The sequence below is a fragment of the Artemia franciscana genome, chromosome 12 (assembly GCF_032884065.1).
Source record: "Artemia franciscana chromosome 12, ASM3288406v1, whole genome shotgun sequence".
Taxonomy (NCBI): Eukaryota; Metazoa; Arthropoda; class Branchiopoda; order Anostraca; family Artemiidae; genus Artemia; species Artemia franciscana.
In genome coordinates, this window is record NC_088874.1 from 40,973,871 (window position 1) to 40,998,563 (window position 24,693).

The 24,693-nt window shown below is 34.2% G+C and overlaps 1 protein-coding gene across 12 annotated transcripts in view; it reads left to right on the forward strand.

The window, feature by feature from the left end:
• Window positions 1-24,693, forward strand: part of LOC136034132 (RIMS-binding protein 2-like) — a 317,880-nt gene that overhangs the window by 128,615 nt on the left and 164,572 nt on the right. For all 12 annotated transcript variants that reach the window (XM_065715293.1, XM_065715294.1, XM_065715292.1 and 9 more), the window contains 3 exons: window positions 5,706-5,870; window positions 8,645-8,722; window positions 17,887-18,009. In XM_065715293.1, coding sequence (XP_065571365.1) covers window positions 5,706-5,870; window positions 8,645-8,722; window positions 17,887-18,009 — 366 coding nt within the window. The remainder of the gene's footprint in view (window positions 1-5,705; window positions 5,871-8,644; window positions 8,723-17,886; window positions 18,010-24,693) is intronic.

Genomic DNA, 24,693 nt, shown 5'->3' on the forward strand with positions numbered 1-24,693 from the left:
AATAAAGCAAACATGAAGGAACATGGTGTGGTTAGATTACTTATAAGAGTAGACAGCCTGCACCAGTTTTCAGGGCAGAGTACCTATATTTGAAGAGGTCGTCCAAGGATTATTAGCTCTCCAAAGCCATCTTTTGACTCTTCTAAAATGAAATCCAATAGATACAACTCTAGGGGGGAACTAGGTAAACGGTTGACTAGTGGCATATCAGGCTTTAAGGTTTTAGGACCTTGGCACCAAGATTTTGACGCCAATGAAATTTTGACATTTTTTAAATTACATTTATTTGAATGATATCTTTTGACGCCAAAAACTGATCTCTCTCATCGCATAATGTTGCTTTTCCTTGCTAAACTAGGTTCTTTATTTTACTTACATGTTTCATATTTTTACATTATTTTCTATTATCATCATTATTTGCGTATTATATATATTATTATTTATGATAAATTTTTGGTGCTATAACAAATTGATTTTATGACACTAGTCAAGACATACGTTCCTAAGCTGTGGAAATTTCTTCCAAGAAGTTTAACAATGGCTTCCCAGGAATGGTATCTGTTGCGAAGGCGTTCCACTTATTATTGTATTGTTGGAAATATTTTTCGATTAATAATCCTCTGTGTGTGGCAAGTAAACTTAAGAATAAATACATCTTTTAGCCATCTTTTAGCATGTGAAAATGTGTGGAGCCGCAATACGCGTGTGCGCATAGACAAAACACGTAATAGCGCAAATACAAGAACATACACCCGCGGAAATGGACATTAAACGCCTTAGCAAGGGGACGGTGGTAAAACAGCCTTTTAAGTGAATGTATTTTTTTTTTTTTAGGTAGGACATTTTTCATGTAACATTAAGGTATGGACTCAAAAACATTGTTTTTAATATTTATCTACCCTTTAAGAAAATCATTAAGTGAATCCCTTTTTGAATCAACGATCTTAATAAATCTAGCTCAACTATATGAATCTGAACGTCTAAAGGAACCATAAGGTTCGTTTTATCCTATATTTATTTAGCATACTACAAAAAAAAAGAAAAAAGGAAAAAATTAACAAAATTAACAAAATTAGGGTAATTTTCAGCCAGTGAGAAAAACTAAAAAGACGAAGCACATATCCCAGCTAAGAATTCAACTAAGCCGTTCTCATTACTTAAAAAAAACTGAAGCTAGTTTTTTTATTTTATTCCATAAATATCTTTTTTCTTTCCTTTTTTTTCATTTAAGCAGTGAGGACGAGATTACTCATTAAGTAGATCTTAAGTACCATCATAAGCTATAAAGTTCTCAGTTTTATTGAGCTATAGAGTAGTAACTCAATAAAGCCCAAGTTTGAATGTAGAAACCTTCGAAGTACTTGGTTGTTTCATTTTATAAACTGAATTGCCCTGAGGTATCGATTTAACCTACTCTTTCTTGTTTCATTATTTCGAGAATCTCCACTCAACTGAGCCTTCTACTGATTTTCTAGGGCCTTCGGCTTGACACAATCACCCCTGGAAGAAAAAACACACTAACAAACAAACGAAGAGGCATCTCTGATCGTTGTTCTTAAAAAAGCAATATTTTCCATTTTTGTAAATTAGGGCTTGAGATCTCTGCACCGGGGTTCTCTGGTATGCTGAATTGTGATGATTTAGTTTCCGCAAGGGGGTGTTTTGCCCCTTTCTAAAGGTCAGACAAGTTCCCACAGTCTCGTAGCTTTTTGTCGGTACCGGTAAACTAACTTTACATTGTTAGAATAACTTTAAAAATCTGAATCTTGTGATATACATATTACTTTAGAGTTCGATTACTTTTAAGGTAAGTCACTCTACACTTGCAATTTGTTATGAAAAACTGTTTGAACAAGTAGTTACTCAATAAAACCCAAGTTTGAATGATTAAAACTTGTAAGCTCATAGGTGTCTGAGTCTTAATAATTGGAATGTCGTAAGGAATTGATTTGACCACAAATGTTGACCTCCTCTTTGACTTCAAATCGAAGTTGATTTTAACTCCTTTCTATTTTATTATGTCGAGGACTTCAAGAAAAGCAAGATAAAATTAATTCCTGCTCATTCTTTTTTAACCACTTAACTTGTCATTCTTGGTAATAGTGATTATAAAAAGAATAAATATTTTAGATATTAGTTAGACTTCTAATGGAGTTAAATGTCTATATTTTTGCGTTTCTTTTTTTCGAATATTTGTTCTTGATTTCTTCTATTTATCGACTCCACAGTCTCCTCTAAGACGTACAGATACTTCTTACAAAGACGAAGCACGTTTCAATACGAAGTGCACACCATAGAGAACAAGAGAGAAAACTGTCCTATAATTGTGGCTTAAAAGTATGCTTCGATTCATTGGTTTACAGCTGTGACACATTTTCGTAACCCGATAACACTATTCCTTAAGTCTATGTCAGAAAGGGAAGACAAACAACTCCAGATTTTACAACTTGATTTAACCTTCTATGTAAATACGTTCTGAGACCATACTGGCTATGCATGACGTATGAAAACAAAGAAAGGGGATAAAAAATGAAAAGAGAAAAAACAAATAGGTGAAAAAACGAGGATTTTATCAGCCAGTAGCTAAATATGAAAAACAAGCAAATATTTCGAGAAGGACCTCCGCCAAGTCGTCCTCAGTGCTCAAAGAAAACAAAGAAAAAAAAAACCAGCAAATCTAACCTTTATCAGTGAACTACACGAGAGGAAGTATCTGTCTTCCTCTCGTGTAGTTCACTTATAAAGGTTAGATTTTGCTGTTGTTTTTTTTCTTTTTAAGTAAAATTTTTTAAGTAATTTCAACTATTCTTTTCAACTACGGCCTTTCTGATTCAGAGGTCATTCTTAAAGAATTGGGACAAAGCAAGATTTAGTGTGAAGAGCGAGGTATTAACGAGGGGACCAACCCCCTCATATATATATAATCAAAAATATAAGAATATAAAAGTTTGTTACGTATTCTTAAGTTACGTATATTTTTTACTAATAAAAACATTCGTTAAAAATTAAAAGATCTAGTTGCCTTTTTAAGTAACCGAAAAATTGGAGGGCAACTAGGCCTCCTTGCCCACCACATATTTCTCAGAATCGTCTGATCAAAACTAAGAGAAAGCCATTTAGCCAAAAAAAGAATTAATATGCAAATTTCATTATAATAATTTATGTACGGAGAGCCAAAATCAGACATGCATTAATTAAAAAACTTTCAGAAATTAAATAAAAAAAAACAAGTTTTTTGAAATGAAAGTAAGGAGCAACATTAAAACTTAAAACGAACAGAAATTTAGCGCTCCTTGCGCTAAAGTTGCATTCTTTCTCGCAACTCTACTTTTTAAAACAATAAAAAACTTTAGCGTAAAGAGTGGGGTGTCGAGGAGGAAAAGCCCCTTTCATATACGGAGTAATTTCTGTTCGTTTTAAGTTTTAATGTCGCTCCTTACTTTCATTTCAAAAACTTGTTTTTTTTTATTTAATCTTTTTTAAAGAATATGAAGAAATCTGGCAACTCCTCCTAGGAAAAATTTCTCCTCCTTAAGGATTTATTCTCTATACAATTCAATCCTAGTGAAAATTTACCCTGGACAACTATCCTTAACATCTCCACATGTAAAAGTGAGACGGAAAAAAGACAGCAAGACATAAGAAGAATTTGTATAGGAATTTTGATAAATTTCATCAGTGTAAGATTCCCCTGAAAAATTCCCCCCTGGTAACTTCCCTCGTCATAGAAAATTATTGAAGTCAAAAATCGCACCAACGAAAAATCCCCCCTCCCTAAATATGTATACAATAACAATTACTATACGTAAACAATAGGCAAATTTTGTAACTTAAATAGCTTTCCCCAGGAGTTGTGGGAGGATCATGATGTCCCCAAGGTACAGTTATTCGACCCTTTAACAATACTGAACAAAATGGCTGTCTCAAAATTTCGATCAGACAATTTTGCGAAAAAATGGCGTGGGAGGGGGCCTTGTTGCCCTCCAATTTTTGTTCACTTAAAAATGGCAACGGAACTTTTAATTTCCGTTCGAATGAATCCTCTCACGATATTCCAGGACCACTGGGTCGATACTATCACTCCTAGTAAAATAAACAACAAATAAACACACATCCGTGAATTGAATTAAATTACCCTCTGGAAAATTCAATCCTGGCAAAAACTTACCCCGGTAATTACCCTTGACATTTCCTCACGTAAAATTGAATCGGAAAAGAGAAAGCAAAACCTATAAGGAGGTTTCGTATAAGAATTCTGGCATATTCCTCAGTACAAAATTGAACTGAAAAGTTCACCCCCTTAAAACTTCTCTTTCCATGAAAATTCCTCCTTGTGCAAAATCCCCTAAACAGAAAATTCGTCCTTCCCTCTCTCCACCCTAAATATGCATGCATATTTTTCAATAACAAATATTATACATAAACAATGAGCAAATGTTATAATTTAAAGACCTTTTCCCAGGGACTGTAGGGGGGGGTCATGTTATCTCCAAGGAATAATTATCGAGTTTTTCAACTATGCTAAACAAAATAGTCATCTCAAAATTTTGATCGGACAATTGTGGGAAAAAGTTGCGTGAGAGGGGGCCTAGTTGTCCTCCAGTTTTTCGGTCACTAAAAAAGGGCAATAGACTTTTATTTCCCTTTAGAATGAGCCCTCTCCCGGCGTTGTATTCCCATTGGGTCGATACGATCACCCCTAGGAAAAACAAAATACAAAAAAAATGAACAGGAATTCGTGCTCTTTCTTCTGGCAAAAATTACAACATTCCACATTTTTCCAGATAGCAGCTTGGAGCCAAGCTGCTATCTGGAGCTGCTATCTGCTATCTTGGAGCCAAGCTGCTATCTGGAGCTGCTATCTGCTATCTTGGAGCCAAGCTGCTATCTGGAGCTGCTATCTGCTATCTTGGAGCCAAGCTGCTGTCTGGAGCTGCTATCTGCTATCTTGGAGCCAAGCTGCTATCAAGCTGCTGTATGTCCCTCTTACAGCTTGGAGCCAAGCTACAAGAAGGTTCTTTGATACGCTGTATCTGATGGTGTGATTTTCTTGGATGGGGCCTTTCCCTCTTTTTTCAAGAATCAGACAAATTTTCTCAGGCTCGTAGCTTTTGATGTGTAAGACTTAATTAAACCAAAAGCTTAATTAAACCTTAACCTTAACCTAAACCTAATTCCCAAAAGCTTAATTAAACCTTAACCTTAACCTAAACCTAATTCCAAAGATATTTGGAATCAGCATAATAAGCCAATTCTTTTGATATATCTATAGGTGCTAAAATTCCGTTTTTTAGAGTTTCGGTTGCTATTGATCCAGATCGCTCCTTACTTACAGTTCGATATAAAAGTTGAATATTTTGTAAGCAGTGCTTACAGTGCTTACACAGTGCTTACTTGTCTGCCTGCCGAAGATTGGGCTTCTGACTGCCGAAGATTGTCCTTTTCTGCCAACCGTCTAGGACTACACAGAAAACAGGTCGTTCGCGGTTGGGGTTGGTGGATGTCATAAAGAAAGATTCATTGCAAATGGGAGCTTCCCGGGAGGGTGCAAAGAGGGAAGCTTTGAATAGATTGAGATAGAGGAGGACCGTACGTAGTTGTGTTGGCCTCAGGTGGCTTGGTGCTGTGGTGAGTTGTTAGTTGTTGTACTAGTAGCTTCTGTCGCTTTGCGTAACAATAATTCGTGCTAAATTTAGAATTTTCAGGTGTTCCAAATTTAAATAACTATACCGGCCTTTCAAGTCTTGGCACAAGCTATAGTGGCACTTCTGGTCTTGGTCCGTCTCTTCCTGGATCCCAAGGATCATTAGGATTTCAAATGCCCACTTCTGGTAGATGGCTTGATTTGGAGTCAAGGACAGCAACACCTGGTACGTACTAATTCTAGAGCTATTATTACAGTTATTTAACTTATTAGTATTTAAATATTGTTGTCATACTTTCACAAAAAAGGGGCGAGGAGGTGAATTAGTTTTCTCTAAAATGATACGAAGAAATCTTTCCCAGTAAGGATTTCGTGATCTTTCCCTAAGTTTTATATATATGCACAAAGGAAATATTTATGACACCAGGTGAATACGCAAAAAAAATCGGGGTTGGGTTATGCGAGTCGGATTAACGGATTGTACGAGTACGAGACGAGGGGGAGTCTCGTACTTGAATATTTAAAGATAATATTTGAAGAATCTACACATTTCATAGTGGTTCTAAAAGCCTCTGACAATTATGCATCTATGCCATAATATGAAAATAAAAGAGGTCGTTAGAGAGAGGTAAACTAGCAAGGCATAGAGGTTAACCTGTTTACTGGTAAATGTTAACACCAACTAGTTTACTTGATAAGAAACTTACGGTGAAATGTGTTAGAGTACTAGGAGCAGCTTCTGTACTAGGAACTGTGTAATGTGCTAGGAACAGTTTCTTTCAACATTTAGACGAGAGTTTTAGAGGAGCTTCGACCATGTTTGTCATTCAGTTTCATTCTTTTGACGTACTTCATTTTGAGCAGAATTACAACCTTGATCAATTCAGTTGGATTCCATGCCAACTAAACTAATTGTCGATAACTTTGTGGAAGTGGATAATGAATGAAGCTTTAGATTGGTGACGGAAGGGGGAGTGCAAAGCTATGTTGGCTTTTGGTGACTTGGTGCTGTAAGGAGTCGTTATTGGTAACCGTAGTAGTAGTAGCATCGTGGTCCCGCCTAAGTTGTTGCCTCTGAGGTCAACCTTAGTGGCTTCAAATTGGGCCATCTTGCATTCTGTCTCACTTTAAAATCTTCAGATAGAATTATTCAATATTGTTCTATAGCTTATTTCTTCAAGTCTTTTGAAATAATTTTTCTTCGTTTTTTTGCTTTTGTTTGTATTATAATCCGGTTGTTGTCACTTGATTAATTTGAATTTTCTCCTTATTCTTAATGTTCCTTTCTTTCCTTCTTTCATCTGACTACGTATGTCTATTATTATTTGCTCTCTTTCTCCGTGTTTTTTCCCTTCCCCCCGTTCATCTTTCTTTTTTTTTTAGTTGGTTGGATAGATGGTCTATATTTTTGCCCCCGGATGTTTCAAAAGAGGTTTAAGGTCTTGTTGAATCCTATTAAACACGTAAGCATTAAAATGGGTAAAAAAGTGAAATTCAAGCGTCAACCGAACATAAGGAGTAATCGCAAATGTTCATAATTTTCCTTTTATTCCTATTTTCTCTTTTTTTTTTCTCGATGAAAGAAAAATGAATTCTGTTACAAAGTGGAGTTTTATTTTTCTGGTGAGAAACATATAAATCAGGTAAAAATATATCGCTGTTGCTACCTACTCATTACAGCATCAAGGCACTTGAAACCGAAGCAGCTGTGCCGCGTACGCTCCTTCTTCTCCACCAAATTATGCTGAAAGCTTCATTCTGTATCTCCTCCCATGAAGTTCAGTTTCTCTATATTTTTTTTTGTAACATCTTTCTACCCCATTCGGGGATGACCAGGCTTTCGGTTGGCCCCAAATGGATAACCAAAAACTAAATTTTTGGGAATCTACCATTCTTCATCCTTAAAAAGCAGCCTAACTATTTTGCTCTTTATTTCATTACAGACCTATAAAGTGATACCCAAGTACATTATTCGTACTACTTATTGTTTGATATTCAGTCAAAAGATACCTAAAACTGTCATCTCGTCTCTAGTGAGTGGTATGTATTGTCTCGTCTATGGTTTACTGTACTTTACCGATTACCAGAGCATGAAAAGTTTGCCAGAGTTTTGAAACGGAACGATCCTAAGAAAATCAAAACACTATTTTGGCTTCATGTGTCAAATTTCAAGGTCAGGAATAACCTCTCGTCATCCAGAAGACTCCAAATACTAATACTTGAAATATATTCCTAAAAGTTCATGTTAATAGCTTCAAGAAATCTGTTACCAAGTTAGACAGGCATCTTTACTGAATTTTTACCTAATCTTTTCACAACAGAGTACTTAAATAGTAAGTGGAAATTCTGGGGACTCTAATCCAAGCCTACCTGTTGTAAGGCCGTCTCCGCCAAGGAGGGACAATCCTTGAGGTCATAGCCAAGAAACTGACTTGTCTGTGTGTTGTCACGAGTTGTTACCTATAGTACTAGTAGTAGTTTAAGTACTTGTGAGGTCTTTAGTCCCAAAAGGCATATCAATAAGCACAAATTTTGACTTTAATGAGAGAAAAGAGGAAGAAAAAGAAAATATTGTGGATATTTTGTTCTCTTCTATGTAAGAAGATACTGATTGACTTGTTGGAAATATTATGGGGAATGTAAAACTTATTGGAGTTCTCAAACTGGAGGTAGCATCAACCCCTAAAAATAATTGCCCAGTTTCGAGTTTACTACAAAAATCAGGGTTGAATCCAGGGGATGTGAGAGTTACCTGCCTCCTCTCTAAGAAGGTTGAAAGTTGCACTAATTAAAGGGGTAGAGGGGCAAAAAAGCTGATGGTGGAACTTGTCAGTGCCATCCTTTAAAAATAAATTCTGCATCGGTCCCGGACGAAAACCACTAGAAATAGTATGTTCTTTAGCGGGGTTTGACCAACAGTGACAAAGGACACCACTGATGATCGTCGTTAATTTCTTTTACATTTCTAAAAATGTCTGTTGTATTATTATTTTTTTTTAGATTCCTATCGATTGACTTCAAATGATAGCACAGCCTCTTTAAATTTGGATTCTCTTCTTGATGTTGACCGACTTGCAGGTAATTAGTTACGATATTTTCAACAATACTATACATAACTCTCAAACGGAGGTCTTATAATTCGATTGTATTCTATTGCATCAGATTAACGACGCTTCTTGACTACTAAGGTCCCTGCGTCGGCCCTGCAGTGAATTCCTGCAGCATGATTCAATCTCTGGGTCCTGTATTACCGAGCTAAGGTCAAACCCACTGCGCCACCACAGGACCTTATAATTCGATCATAAAAGTCTGCTTTAGAATCATTGCTTTATGTTTTTGACGTATTCTGATAAGCCAATCACGTTTCTCCTTAAGCTTATGCCAGAAAGATAAGCCACACCCCTTTTTATAACCTGATTGAAAACGATTAAATAAACTTCTTTAAATTTGGTAGCAAAACTTCTTAATCAAAAGTTTTAACAGCTTTTGATTCTCTTCCTGATGGTGACCGACTTGTAGGTAATTAGTTTAGATATTTTAAGCAATTCTATAGACGGCTATTGAACAGAGGTCCCATAATTCGACGGTAAAAGTGTGATTACGAACCATTACTGTACATCTGTGACGTATTCTGATAAACCAATCATGTTTCTCCTTAAGCATATGCCTGAAAGATAAGCCACTCCCCTTTTTAAAACCTAATTGAAAATGATAGCACAACTTCTTTAAATTTGATAGCACAACTTCTTAATCAGAAGTTTTAACAACTTCTGATTCTCTTCTTGATGGTGACCGACTTGCAGGTAATTAGTTTAGATATTTTTAGCAATTCTATAGACTGCTATTAAAGAGAGGTCCCATAATTCGATGGTAAAAGTGTGATTACGAACCATTACTGTACGTCTGTGACGTATTCTGATAAGCCAATCATGTTTCTTCTTAAGCATATGCCTGAAAGATAAGCCACTCCCCTTTTTAAAACCTGATTGAAAAATGATAGCACAACTTTAAATTTGAATTCTCTTCTCGATGGTGACTGACTTGCAGGTAATTAGTTTAGATATTTTTAGCAATTCTATAGACAGCTATTAAACAGAGGTCCCATAATTCGATGGTAAAAGTGTGATTACGAACCATTACTGTACGCCTATGACGTATTCTGATAAGCCAATCATGTTTCTTCTTAAGCATATTCCTGAAAGATAAGCCAATCCCCTTTTAAAAATCTTAATGATTTTTGTGTGGAATTTTACACCATGGAAAACTATCGAGAATTTAATTTTTTACATGTAAGGTTTTTTTTGGTGTGGACGGAGAGCGTCATGTTGGGGTGGCGCTTCGCGCCACCCCAACAGCTAGTAGGTGGGGGCGCTTACCGCCAAACCCCACACCCCCCCACGCGCGTAACTCGTTACGCGCCATATTAGTTACGCGCCATTGTAGTTGTGTCCCTGTGTCCCACCTGTGAATATATATATATATATATATATATACATATATATATATATATATATATATATATATATATATATATATATATATATATAAATAAGTTGTCTGTGTGTGGATCTGTGGATCTGTGGATCAGGTGACGATCCACAAAAAAGGTAAAAAACTAAAAACTAAAAAAAAAAACTGAAAAAACTAAAAAAAGGCAAAAACTACAAAAAAAACTAAAAACTAATAAAAAAAATAAAAAAGCTAAAAAACTAAAAAAACTAAAAAACTAAAAAACTAAGTAAAAACCAATAAAAAACTAAAAAGAAAAAAAGGAAAAAAACTAAAAAAAATTTTCATCTAAAAAACTAAAAAAAACTAAAAAAGGTAAAAACTAAAAGAACTAAAAAAGAAAAAAAACTAAAAAAAGGAAAAAAACTGAAAAATAAAGGAGAAACAATCTAAATAAATGACGACACTCAAAGAGAAAGCGACCGGGACAAAAGGAATGTTCGATTAGCAATCAACAAAGCACCGGGACACAGGGAGTATAAATGACGACGACCGGGACACAGGGACATAACTACAAAGGGGACGCCGGGGTGCACAGGGGGATATATAAATGAATAAAATTAAGAATAAAATAAAAAAAATAAAAAAGATAAAAACTAAAAAAAAAGTAAAAAGAAAAAACGAAAAAAACTAAAAAAGCTAAAAAAAAGGTAAAAACCAATAAAAAACTAAAAAGAAAAAAAGGAAAAAAAACTAAAAAAACTAAAAACTAAAAAAAAAACTTAAAAAAAAGGAAAAAACTGAAAAATAGAAGAGAAAAAGAAAACTAATAAAATTAAGAATAAAAATAAAAAAAAAATAAAAACGATAAAAACTAAAAAAAAGTAAAAAGAAAAAACGAAAAAAACTAAAAAAGCTAAAAAAAAAGGTAAAAACCAATAAAAAACTAAAAAGAAAAAAAGGAAAAAAACTAAAAAAAATTTTCATCTAAAAAACTAAAAAAAACTAAAAAAGGTAAAAACTAAAAGAACTAAAAAAGAAAAAAAACTAAAAAAAGGAAAAAACTGAAAAATAAAGGAGAAACAATCTAAATAAATGACGACACTCAAAGAGAAAGCGACCGGGACAAAAGGAATGTTCGATTAGCAATCAACAAAGCACCGGGACACAGGGAGTATAAACGACGACGACCGGGACACAGGGAAATAACTACAAAGGGGACGCCGGGGTGCACAGGGGGATATATAAATGACGATGGCGACTCAGGGAATGGTCGATTCACAGGTGGGACATAGGGACACAACTACAATGGCGCGTAACTAATATGGCGCATAACGACTTACGCGCGCGGGGGGGCTTGGGGGGGCGCGAAGCGCCCCCACCAACTAGGTGTTGGGGTGGCGCGAAGCGCCACCCCAACAGCTAGTATATATATATATATATATATATATATATATATATATATATATATATATATATATGTTTTTAACTACGTAAAACTTGCGAAAATACAACATTCTTCGCTGTCCCATTGTCTGTGCATATAAATAGATTGTCAGGCTTACCGACTCTTGAACATGCAACATACAATTGTCCATGGGAAAAACAATCCGTATTCAGATCTATACCTCATGATTCTAATGATTGCCCTTGAGCTTTGTTGATGGTGATTGCTAATCGAACATTCCCTGTGTCGGCGTCGTCATTTATATTCCCTGTGTCCCGGTGTCCCGGTCGTCATTTGCGTCCCGGTGTCCCGGTCTGTATATATATTCGTTTTTGAATTGGTCTTTTTTTAGTTTTTAGTTTTTTACCTTTTTTAGTTTTTTTAGTTATACCTCATGATTCTAATGATTGCCCTTGAGCTTTGTTGATGGTGATTGCTAATCGAACATTCCCTGTGTCCCCGTCATCATTTATATATCCCTCTATGCTCCCTGACGTCCCCGTTGTAGTTGTGTCCCTGTGTCCTGGTCGTCATTTATATTCCCTGTGTCCCGGTCGTCATTTGTGTCCCGGTGTCCCGGTCTGTATATACATTCGTTTTTGAATTGGTATATGATGAAATAAATTTTTGTGTTTTTCCCCTTTTTTCTTTTTAGTTTTTTTTTTGGTTTTTACCTTTTTTTTAGTTTTTTTTAGCTTTTTTTCTTTTTTCTTTTTAGTTTTTTTTGTAGTTTTTACCTTTTTAGTTTTTTTATTTTTATTTTTTTTAGTTTTGTTTTTCTCCTTTATTTTTCATTTTTTTTTTCCTTTTTTTCTTTTTTAGTTTCACCCCAACAGCTAGTATATATATATATATATATATATATATATATATATATATATATATATATATATATATATATATATATATATATTTAAATATATATATATTTAAATATATATATATATATATATATATATATATATATATATATATATATATATATATATATATATATATATATATATATATATATATATATATATATATATATATATATATATATATATATATATATATATATATATATATATATATATATATATATATATATATGTGTGTTAAGTAGCCGACATAAACCGCATTAATGCTGGACCTTGCAAATCTAATATATTTGCTCCATATTCTGCTCAAACATGCAAAAGATTATGTACGCCTAAGCGTCTGCGTCTAAATGTTTGAGTGCACAAGCGAACCAGTGGTGGTTTTCAGAAATTTTTTGTCGACTTTGTCACATAAATGTTTTTTTCTAAACATCTTAACTCTAGGAAATGTACTACCAGAAAACTAGAAAATTGTGACTAAGGTTTGTTTACAAAATGAGTATCCGAGAAATTAATTTTTTTATGGAATTACTTTTTTCACTATTCGTTTAAGTTTGCCGAAAGTATATGCCTAGTTAGGAGGTGGTAAATGGCAACAGTGACACAAAAAAATTTTCATTTATAAAATTGAATTGCAAGCCTTTGAAAATGGCTATTTTAAATGAATAAGAAAGAAAGGTTCGAAAAACAACATTATTTATTGTGGTTTTTATTTTATTTGCTTCATTCTTCTTTGCTATAATGTTTGATTTGCAATCGCCTGCTTAATGCTAAAGAGCAATGCTAGATGGCAGGTATTGCTTTTCTTGTGTCTCCCCTTTACCATGCTACTGCCTATTATCTTATTGGTAAACGTATCATAGTTTATATTGTTGACTTACCAATAAAGTGAACTTACCACTCGGTGCCTTTTTTATGCTCTTTACAAATATAATGATCGATTCTATCTCAAATTCAAGATTAAGAGCTTTTTGACCTAACCCAACCTAACCTAACTATAAATAACTGTGGCACTTAGAAAATACGGTATTATTTTGTCGAAAAAGACAGAGAAAACTGCGCTGAGAAAACGTAGTATAATTTTCTCGAAAACAACCGATCAAACTTTAGTCGAAAATTCTTCATTTTTAAGACCTCAAAAAGTGGTTAAAATTGAATTTGCGATAGAAGCGATTATTATATTCGTGAAGAGCATAAAAAAAGGCATTGATTGGTAAGTTTACTTTATTGGTAAGTCAATAATATGAACTAAGATACGTTTACCATCTTATTAGTATTGTATATTATCTTGTAACACTGTACACTAATATGTATGTTTGTATATAATTATGTTTAACTAGCCTATGTTCTGGAGGTTTTAAAGAAATTTCAGGTTGGGTCCAAATAAACTTAGATCATGAACTAAAATGCAAAGTTGAAAGAATTAAGTTTAGGCCTATTTTGAATTATTTCAGTTCAGCTTCATGACACTGTACTGTCAGTGCCACTAAAGGTCGTATCCAGGTGGAAGGTTAGGGGGTTTGACCCCCCCTCCAAATGTGTGTCCGACTCGTCAAAACCTAACAAAAATGAATTTAAACAAATTTCTTATGTCTTTTTTTTAATTTATTTTTGAAACCCCCCCCCCCCAAAAAAAATAAGTCCTAGATACAGCCCTGGTGTCACTAGCACCTTAATTCCTAGTAAGTCTTTAATTTGCTATTGATTCCTTGTAAAATTCAGCTTATTTTTATTTTGGCTTAAAAACAAGAAAAGGGCAATTTGACTTTTGAGGAAATTTTTAATGCTGTTTGTCCATAAAATGTAACTGTATTTTCTCTAGCATCAATGATTTTGCATGAGAAAAAATTACGAAATCAAAAAGGGGAAAAATAAAAACTAGATGCACAAACTGCTATTACTACTACTAACAACTCACCGCTGTACAAAGCCACCTGAAGCCAAAACAGCTACGCACGCTCTCCCAGTCCATTCAAAGCTTTCCTCTTTACACCCTCCAAGGAGGTTCTAATTGTCGGGACGTCCTCCCACCCCAACCGCGGACGACCTGCTTGCAGTTTAGCCCTAGACGGTTGACCAAAAGGGACAATCTTTGGCAATCTGCCATCTTTCATACGCAGAACGTGCCCTAGCCATTGCAACCTTTCTCTCATTATGGCCCTATGAAGCGGGATTGAACCAGACTCACAAAGGTAATTTCCCAATAGCACAAATAAAGAGCACAACTAAATAGATAGAATAGAAGAAATAGATAGATAATATTAATAGATAGATAGATAGATTGATAAGAATACTAAATAGATAGAATAAATAGATAGAATACTAAATAGAAGAGCACAACTTAATAGAGCACCCAATAGCACAACTAAAGGGAAAAATATCCTCAGGTCGTCTACCACTGACAACATCGAAAAACCAAGCTAGAGCAAAATGATATGCCAATTAAACAGAACATTGCATAACTTCAACTCTGACCAAATACATAAATCGTATACGGGATTTAAAAGGAAAAAAAGGGCAGAGGAAAAATTAGCTAGAGATCAAGTTTTGTTTAAAAATCCTTTTAAAAGTAACAAATGAATGACAACTCCCAGGCAACTCAAGTAAAGAATTCCAGGCAGACTGGCAAGCAGTCAGGGCAGCACCGTATTCAGTTTTTTTTTTGGGGGGGTGCAAAAAGTTTTTTTGGAGGGGGCTTAACAAACAAAACTTTTAAAACGCATCAAAAGTTTCTTTGTATTCATTTTGTTATGTTTTTACGAGTCAATCAAACATTTCGGTGGTTGAGGAGTTTAAACCTTCTACCCCCACCTCCTTGGAAACGGCCTTGAGTTAGGGAGTTGAAATCTAATCTGACTGATGAAATGAATGGAATCTGAAGATTATCATAACTATGAAGATAATATGTAGAATTGTCAGAGACAAAAGTACTTTTAAGGGTGACTTTAAAATCATGTGGAATTGAAGGTAAGCGAAAGACAAGCACGGAACCATACAAAGCAAATTAAAATCAAGCAACGGCTTATTAATAGAAGCATTTTTATCAAGGATAAGTTCATTGCCCTGCTTTATCATATACCCTACTGAGCTGTGTGTCAAGAGAAGAAAATGTTGGCAATCATATAATTGGGCAGTAAGTGATGCAAGACTAAATGAAACTATAAAAACAAAATTTTTACCATCCACCCAGGGAAATCCTGTTTAAAATTTTCTAAGACTTCGGATACCACTAGATATCTTCATTTTAATTTAACTAATATGATGGTTGAAGGAGAGATTTTCATCAAGCAAAATACCCAAGAACCGAATATAATGATCATAGGTCTACTCAGAGAACCCATTGAGTGATGAATTTCCCAAAATTGGGGAAAGCTTTCCGAAAGCTATATTTGCAATATATATCTTTTACACATCTACTTGTGTTTTCTTAACAATTTATAACAATTTTGGTGGCATTGTAGGAAAATTTCGCAATATTTTTTCAGTTGAGTGAGTTTAGTCATAACAGCAGAGGCTAAGTATTAGAGGGATTATTGGACTTTACATTATAGTTAAGGACAATTCGGTAGGAAGATTTTACTCAACTAAAAGGATGATTTCAATCTTACAACCTCAATGACAACCTGCATTTCCTTCCAGAATATTAATTCAGATGTTACTAGGAAGGTCTGTGTCAAAATGTGGGATAAATATCATCAGTGTTCGGGCAGATGAGGCGGTGTATGTTTTAATAGCATTTTAAATGTAAATTTTCGTTCTTGAGTGAAACACAGTCACAATGGCAAGAATTTGATAATAAGGCTTGATTACTGATAGTTTTCATCCTTCCATTAACCATTTGATCTGTTTGTCACGACTTGCCCGTGATAAATTGGAATGACACTAGAAATACAATGATGACAGTGGTCAAATATGGTTCTGAAGCATGGGCGTTCCGAAAAACAGAAGAAGATTTGCTAGATGTTTTCCAGAGAAATTGTGTACGGATTGTTTTGGGAACCTGGCTTCATCGATCGTATTCTAAACAGTAGAAGTGTGGTTCAATCCCGTTTTCTATGGCTACAATGAGAGAAATGATGAAATGGCTAGGGCACGTTCTGCGGATGAAGGATGGCAGATTGCCAAAAATGATCCTTTTCCGCCAACCCTCTAGGGCTAAACGGAAAGAGGCTGTCTGCGGTTGAGAAGATCTCGTAGAGAAAGATTTAAGGGACATGGGAGCCTCCTAGGTGGGTGAAAGAGGGAGACTTTGAATAGATGGGGATGTTAGAGGAGCTTGCGTAGCGGTGTTGGCCTCAGGCGACTTGGTTCTGCGGTGAGTTGCTAGTAGTAGTATTAGAACCGTGGATTCTTCATAATGTTTAAATTATTCACTTTATCAATTATTAAACCTCCTAACCCTAAATATTTTCCTTATTTTAAATTAAGTAGGAATGTGAATACCTCATGTGCTTATGATTACAGAATTGTTCCTAATCCTTAACTAAATTAGTTTCTACACATGAATTTTAATGATTGGCTAATATAGCGAGGCAAAAAAAATAAATAAAATAGGAAAAGGATATTTTCTGCCACCTATATTTACCTCAGAAATTCACAATGCTAATTAATGTTTTCCAAGGGGAATTTTTGATCCTTTAATTCAGGCATAGGTAATAAGTAAAAAAATGGGGTAGAAGTATGTCGGCTGCAGTAACATGGTGTCAGGCCTATTTTGAAAAAATGCAGTGTTTGGAGAACCAAAAAAAAGTAAAAGTAAAAAAAAGAAGGAAAAAAGTAAGTCACCAAAATATGTCAGACTATCCCGTTGTTTGTGTTCGATTTTGCACCGGAGCTCTTTATGAAATCATATTTTCTTCGTGGATTTGTAATATTTCTTTCTTTTGACTGAATTGTTCTTACTAGTAAACGATTAAAGCCTCTTTACCTGGAGTAGGCTCCAGTGAAAGCAGGTGATTGAAAACGCTTTTTGAGGCTATAGGCCCACTTCTTCATCTTATAGCAGGACCGGGTGTTTTTACGCCTCACCTGAGTCTGAAATCCAAATATTAGATTCCAGGTGCAGATTTAGACATAAAAATTAGCTTCATGGCTCCCTTTTCAGCACATATGGCTCCCTTATGGAGCGCATACTGGCTCCCTTCTTTACTGTTTTCTTATATTTATTCTGAAATCCTGTTGTTGTTTATATTGTTTGTTATTGTTATTAATGTTTGTTCCTGAAAATACGTTTCCAGGTTTTAATAGCTTAAAACTATAAACGATACTATACTATAAATATGTAGTATATACATAAATTTATATTTACATATTATGTACTATAATATATATATATGCATATTTTATGCTTACATAGAGACTATAATATTTTTTTTGGATCAAAACGACAACTTTTCATTTATTAAACAACAATTTATTATGCCTCTATTACCCCTCACAATTGTGATACCTCATTATTTAGCAATTAAATTTCTATTTTTTAGGACCAAGAAATAGTGTTTCATCCTCTGGGGAATGGCCCTTTCAGGGTAGTATCAGAATGAGAGACCTGGAAAATGAACGAATTCTTGCCCAACTTGATAAAACACGCCTAGCAGCGGGTCAGAGTAAGTGATTATACTCTTGTTGAGGGATAATCTTTTAATGTTATCAATTTGTGTTAATCTCCATTGGTTAAATTGTATTAGTACCAGTTTCAAGCTTTTTGCCATTTTCATTTTCTTTTTTCAAATTTTTTATAATATTGCCTCTACTGTGGCCCCCGATTTTTATTCTATTTAATTTTTGTTGATTGGTAAAAATTATTCATTTTACAAATTTATTACTTATTTTGATTTTTTATTATACATGTATACAATAAATTCTTATAAAATAGATTTTAGGATATACTTGCAAAATTCTTACTTTTTTACTAGATTTATAAAATTTATTAGATTTTTTTATTGTTTATGTTGCTATATTATTCTAATATATTTTTTTCACTTTTCTTATTTTATATTGTTATTTTATTTACGTTTCATTTATTGTCCATAATAAACATGAAAAATATAGAAAATTTGCTTATATCTGTATCGAAAATGTAAAAATCTAGATATATCTAAATTATATACAAATATATTTAATATCTTTATAAATATATGTATGAATTTTTATATATTGGCAGATATTTATTATATTTATAGAAATTCATTATATTGTAACATATAATTTTGTATGTATAAATATATTTTGCATATTATACATAAATATTGGTGAAAATAGGCTGAACTATTCTTTCATACTACAAAAGTTTCTAAACAAAGAAAAACAACTAAAAAAAGAAAAGTAAAATGATGAACCACGGGAAAGACGAATGGAAAAATGAAAAAATTTAAATAGCCTGCGAAAAAAAAATTTGGAGTAAATTCAAGACACCTATAGAAGAATACTCCATGAAGCTATGCTAATAAGCTCTTGCTAACTATTAGGGTGAATTATTGCAGCCTAATAGTTAGCAACTATATTTGTCTATTATTAGTCAAGTGGTAGTTATTTTGGACTGAAGCCGACAAACCGCAATTACCAAAAAAAAAAAATTCGACTCCTTGCTCTGAGGTCCCTTTACTCTGAACTTGAACTTCCTCCCAGTAGCTTCAGTTAGCAACAGACTATTCGAGACGAAGGGGAATCCAAATATACGACTCATAATGAAAGAAAAATGTTATGCGTGATTTAATATCTTTTCTCAACGTTCAAAACAAACCCACGAATAGTAAGAAAAATAACTTCACAACACACTACTTTTACAACGCATATAACAAATATATACTACTCAATAATTTGAACAAGATAGATCTTGATGCTCTTTAGACAAAAAAAGAAAATTGATACTCTTGATACTCTTTCGTTAAAAGAAAATATTATTCAAATATACTATTTGCTTCTCTTCAAAATTTGATCGACTTTAAGTTGTAATCCTTTTATAGCTAAATAATAATATTGAGGGAAAGAAAGGACCGACTTAATTAGATTAGCTTTTAGTTGTTTTATTTAAAATATGAGCTTGTATATGTTCTTCCATTTTGATCTCGACTTGTGGGTTATTATCAAAATTACCATTTTGATATCTTTTTGATATCAGCATTACCAAATTACTTGAATGTTGCAGATCTTGGAGTTTTTCTGTAGGGAGGGGACAAACATATAATAAAATGCTCGTTTTTTCACTTTGCCCATGTTCCTCTCTGCCTCCTGTGACACAGTATGTATAAACCAAGCATCTTATGATTTTGTTAAATGAAAAAAAAAGTAAAAATGTCGTCAAAATTATAAAAAGGTCGTTGTCCTATTTTTTCTGCCTTCTTTGCTTCACTCCACCTCTGATCTACTCCACTTCATGCGATATACTTTCTAGAAAAATACCCTACGAGTCTGTCAATTATAAAAACTCTCAACATTTCTTCACTGATTGACCTCGTTAATTAAAACTCAGCTAATGTCATAGTTTGAAATAAAAATCAGCCTTAAAAGAAGATGAATATCTAATGAGACGGAGGGGACTCACCTGACACCTTACCAACAGATGGTACCTTACCAATCAGAGGCAATCTGCGATCTGAGACCAAAATTGTTTTACTGCTCGGAAATTCACTCCGAGAACAACTCAATTTAAAGTTTTTTAACACTCTTTTTCGAACCTTCCTTAATCCAGTTAGTAAAACTATATCAGCTTGATCTTTTCTTTGGCCAATCAGTTCGTGACAACGAACTGTAAGTAAGGAGCGACCCGGCTCAATAGTAACCGAAACTCTATAAAACAAAGTTTCTATAGCAACAAATAAATCAATTTAATCGAATTTTTATGCTGATTGTAAATCTATAATTTTCTTTAAGTTTTAATCGTACTTATCAAAAGTTACGAGCCGGAGAAAATTTGCACTATTGTCGAAAAAAGAAAAATACCCCTTAAAAGCCATAGAATTTTAATAAAAATCACACCATAAGATTCAGCGTACCAAAGAATCCTATCGTAGAGTTTTCAAGCTTCTACCTGCGAAAATGCGAAGGGGGTAAAGTTCTCAGAGGAGATTAATGTAAGGAGCAACATTAAAATTTAAAACTAACAGAAATTATTAAGTATATGAAGGGGGTTTATATCTTTCTTATTTAAAAATGAAAAGAAAGAAACAGGGGTGGATACTTTTGTCCTGAAGAATCGGTTAGGATAAACCTAATTTTCTTTTGGAGCAAAGGATCGTATAGAGTCCCAAACATAGATTATTTGAAAGACCGGGAAACATTAAGCTAAACGTTATAAGTCATCAAAAATGTTGGTTTCTTGTGGAATAGGATAATTTTTCTGTCAGGTCGCGAGTCTTTGAATTTCCTATTGGTACTAATAAATATTACTTTTCTAAGACTCAAATATTAAATATATTATATATTAAATGTGTAAAATTTAATATATTGCTAACGTATGAAGCAAAGAAAATAGAGGATATAAAAATGAAAAATAAAAATCAAATATGTTAGAAAAAACGAGGATTTGGTCAGTCAGTAGCAAAATATGAAAACGAAAAACAAGCAAATATTTCGACACAGACCTCCGCCTCCGCCAAATCGACCTCAGTGCTAATTTCTCTTCTTGTAGAGTTCACCTCAAAATGTTAGATTTGGTTTTTTTGTTTTACTTAGTCATTTTTTTTATCTATTATTTCCTCTCTTTTCTTTGTTTCACACGTCTTGTATAGCCTTATGGTCTTAGAATGCATTTAATATATTTCTATGTTATACTTAATATATTTTATGTACAAATATGTGAACATACATTAAAATATGTTAGCATTTAATTTCCCATGGACACTGTCTTATTTTTGTTGAACAAAATTGCTACTCTTTGGAAACCTAAATTGCTTAGAGTTGCAAACTGACAGTTTAACTGTAAAAACTGATTGTGCAACAGTTTTTCGTTGAGATTTTTTTTTATTACATCTGCAACTGGTACTGAAATAGGATTGTTTTTTCTTTTATAGCATGATTTTTGTTTCTGCCGAACCCTCTCACGCCTTCCTCCACCAATCACTACTTCAAAATAGCTTCTATTGCCAGACCTGCACATAAGCTGCACTGCCAGTCTATATTATAAATCTATAAATAAGTACCACATGCCCCCTTCCATGAAAGAAGACATAAAAACCAAGAAAAATGTCATTTAATACTTATCCTGCCACTGTTATCCCCTCCCCCAAACAAGGAATTTTGCCTTCATCCAGATGGAAAGTGGCCTGTGGACAACCTCTATAAGGGTAAATAATCGCGTCTCAAACTAGACCGTATTTTGGTCTCCAGTTTAACAACTTTGTACTATGGCTAAAATTTGCTCTACGGTACATTGGTTAATGACGCAGCCATGATTCTGTAATAGTAGAAACGAATTTTAAACAAAAGCTTTTATACCGAGGCACTGTTTAGATATAAAATATTTGTGCATCGATATTCTTTTCAATTGTATCAATCCACTGATGCAACACCTCCGAAAATCAATTTTTGTGATGCAGTGTCAAGTATCCAGCCACTTTATAGTCTTTACAGTCTTGAGGAGTCTCTGAATTATCCTTAAATCATTGTCAGTCAGATCGTGGTAACGAAATGTAAGTAAGGAGCGACCCGGCTCAATAGTAACCGAAACTTAAAAAAACGGAATTTTGATACTAATAGTTATATCAAAAGAATTGGCCTATTATACTGATTTCAAATTAAACTTTTTGGGAGGCCTGCCTACATTTTAGGGTGGGGGATGAATTTTTCTGCTTGGTGTTTTTCCACGGGGGAATTTTCCATGGGGTGGAAAGTTTCCAGGGGGGAACTTGTCAGGGGAAAATATAAGGTGGGTTTTTGCAAGAATTCCTTTACAAATTTTTTTTATATGTCTTGCTTACTCTTTTCCGTCTCAATTTTACGCTTGGTGTTGCTAAGGGTAATTGTCCTGGGTATATTTTCACCAAAATGTCTAGAGGATATTTCCTCGGGAAGGGTATTTCTCCATGGAGGTGGGGCCAGATTTCTTGGGATTATTAAAAAAAACTATCAGAAATTAAATACATAATAAGTTTTTTCAACTGAAAGTAAGGAGAAACATTAAAAGTTAAAACGAACAGAAATTATTACGGACATAAGAGGGTTCCCCTCCTCGATACCTTGCTCTTTACACTAAATTTTGACTTTATATTCCAATTATTTAAGTATGACTCCTGAATCTCAAGGGCCGTTTAGTTAGAATAAAAAACTTTTTTAAAAGTTCTAAAAAAACTTAGTGTAAAGAGCGAGGTATTGAAGAGACTCCCATCCGTTTTCAGCTGTTTCTACACGAGTAGTAATTGAAAAATTAATATCTAAAAAGAAGGCAAATTAATCACTTCTCAGACAATACTTATTTTAATGTTTAATCTAACTCTTATAGTAAGCCAAATAAAATGTAACTTCAAAATAAACTTCAATTGAATCAATATTTTAGTGCTCACTTCGAAAAATTGTCGTAAATGGTTCAACTGTCCGAAATGCAACAGTTTCATTTTTATCAAAGCTGCCGTAAAACCACTTTTGACCATAGTCTGAAATATGTGCACTCGTGTCTAGATTGGGCCCCTTTTGAGGTGTGATTATTTACCCTACGTGCGTAACTAAATCCTGTACCTTCAATTAGGCGCACTCATACAGTACATAATTTTGTGAGTTAGTTTTTTGAATGCTAAAACATTTTAAGTTTAATCTACCTCCTGTCTTTCCTACCTCCAATTAAATAATACGATCATATCACTTCTTATAATTTTACCCCCCCCCCTCCCGTCTTATCTATAAAGGCTACTAAGCATTGCCAAATTACTTGAATTTTGCAGATCTTGGAAAATGTTTTCTGTAGGGAGGGGGCAAACATATAATAAAATGCTCATTTCCTCACTTTGCCCATGTTCCTATCTGCCTCCTGGGACACAGGATGTATAAACTAAACATCTTATGATTTCGTTAAATGAAAAAAAAGTAAAAATGTCGTCAAAATTATAAAAAGCTCGTTGTCCTGTTTTCTCTGCCTTCTTTGCTTCATTCCGCCTCTGATCTCCTCCGCCTCATGTGATATACGTTCTAGGAAAAATACCCTACGAGTCTGTCAATTACAAAAACGGTCAACATAATAGGCGGATCTCTTTTTATCCCACCTTCTCTACCTCATCTACCTACCCCCATCTCTGGTCTCTCCTACCTCCTGTGACGTAATGTATATAGAAAACACCCCTTAATCCTTTCGAGCAAAATAGAGGTAAGGAAAAAATGCTTGTAGCTGCCTCATTCTCCTCGTCCCTACTTCTCCAAATCTTGGACCAATGTCTACCACCACTACTAACAACTCCCTGCAGCATCAAGGCACCTGAGATCAACACATCTGTGCACGTTCCTCCTCCATCCCTATTTATTTAAAGCTTCCTTCTTTACACCCTTGCAAGGATCCCAATCTCCTTTAAACCCTTTCCGACGACCATTTCCCACCCCATTGCTGAAAGAACTACTTTCCGTTTGGCTCTAGATGGTAGGCCAGAAAAGCACGATCTAGGGCAATGAAGTCGTAGAAAGTGGGATAGAAGACAATTTTTGTACAGCCTACTGTAAAAATATAGTCAGCCTGATGGGTACCCAAAACGATCCGCGGAGAAAATACTGTGAAATTTTTCTCCGTTTTTCGAAGTGAGAACGTTGCAGAACTACACTCGGCTACTATTGTCATTGGCTTCCAATATTCTAATCTTAGTTCACGAACCTTTCTTGAATTAGGAAAAAACACCGTTGGTCATGGCTATTCTACTTTAAGTTTCTTCTGTAAATCCACAGTAATCCATCTTTTCTAATAATATTAGCTAGGTAAGTAAAGCTATCCACTTTGATCGGTTTTCTCGTTATCCAGGTCTACCTAGTTGCCAACGTTTATTTCCCTTCTAAGCGACTTATTCCTCTTAACATTATTTTTCAGCCCTATTCTTGCACCCTGGATTCTCGAAACCTCCAAAAAATCAGTCATTTTTCTGAAATTTTTATCTACGACATTCAAATCACCAAATAATCTAAGACTAGGAGAGTCTTATTTCCTCTTTTGATTCTGTGCTCTCCCACAGCCTTTGCGCTGCTCCTTAAGACAAAGCTTATCAAAGTGATTCATATAAATCAGGATAGAACGCAATCCTGCCTGACTCCTAATTTAACTCCTCACTTCTGACTCCGATGTCTTTAATTTTTTCTGCACATTGCTGCATAATTGTGCTCAT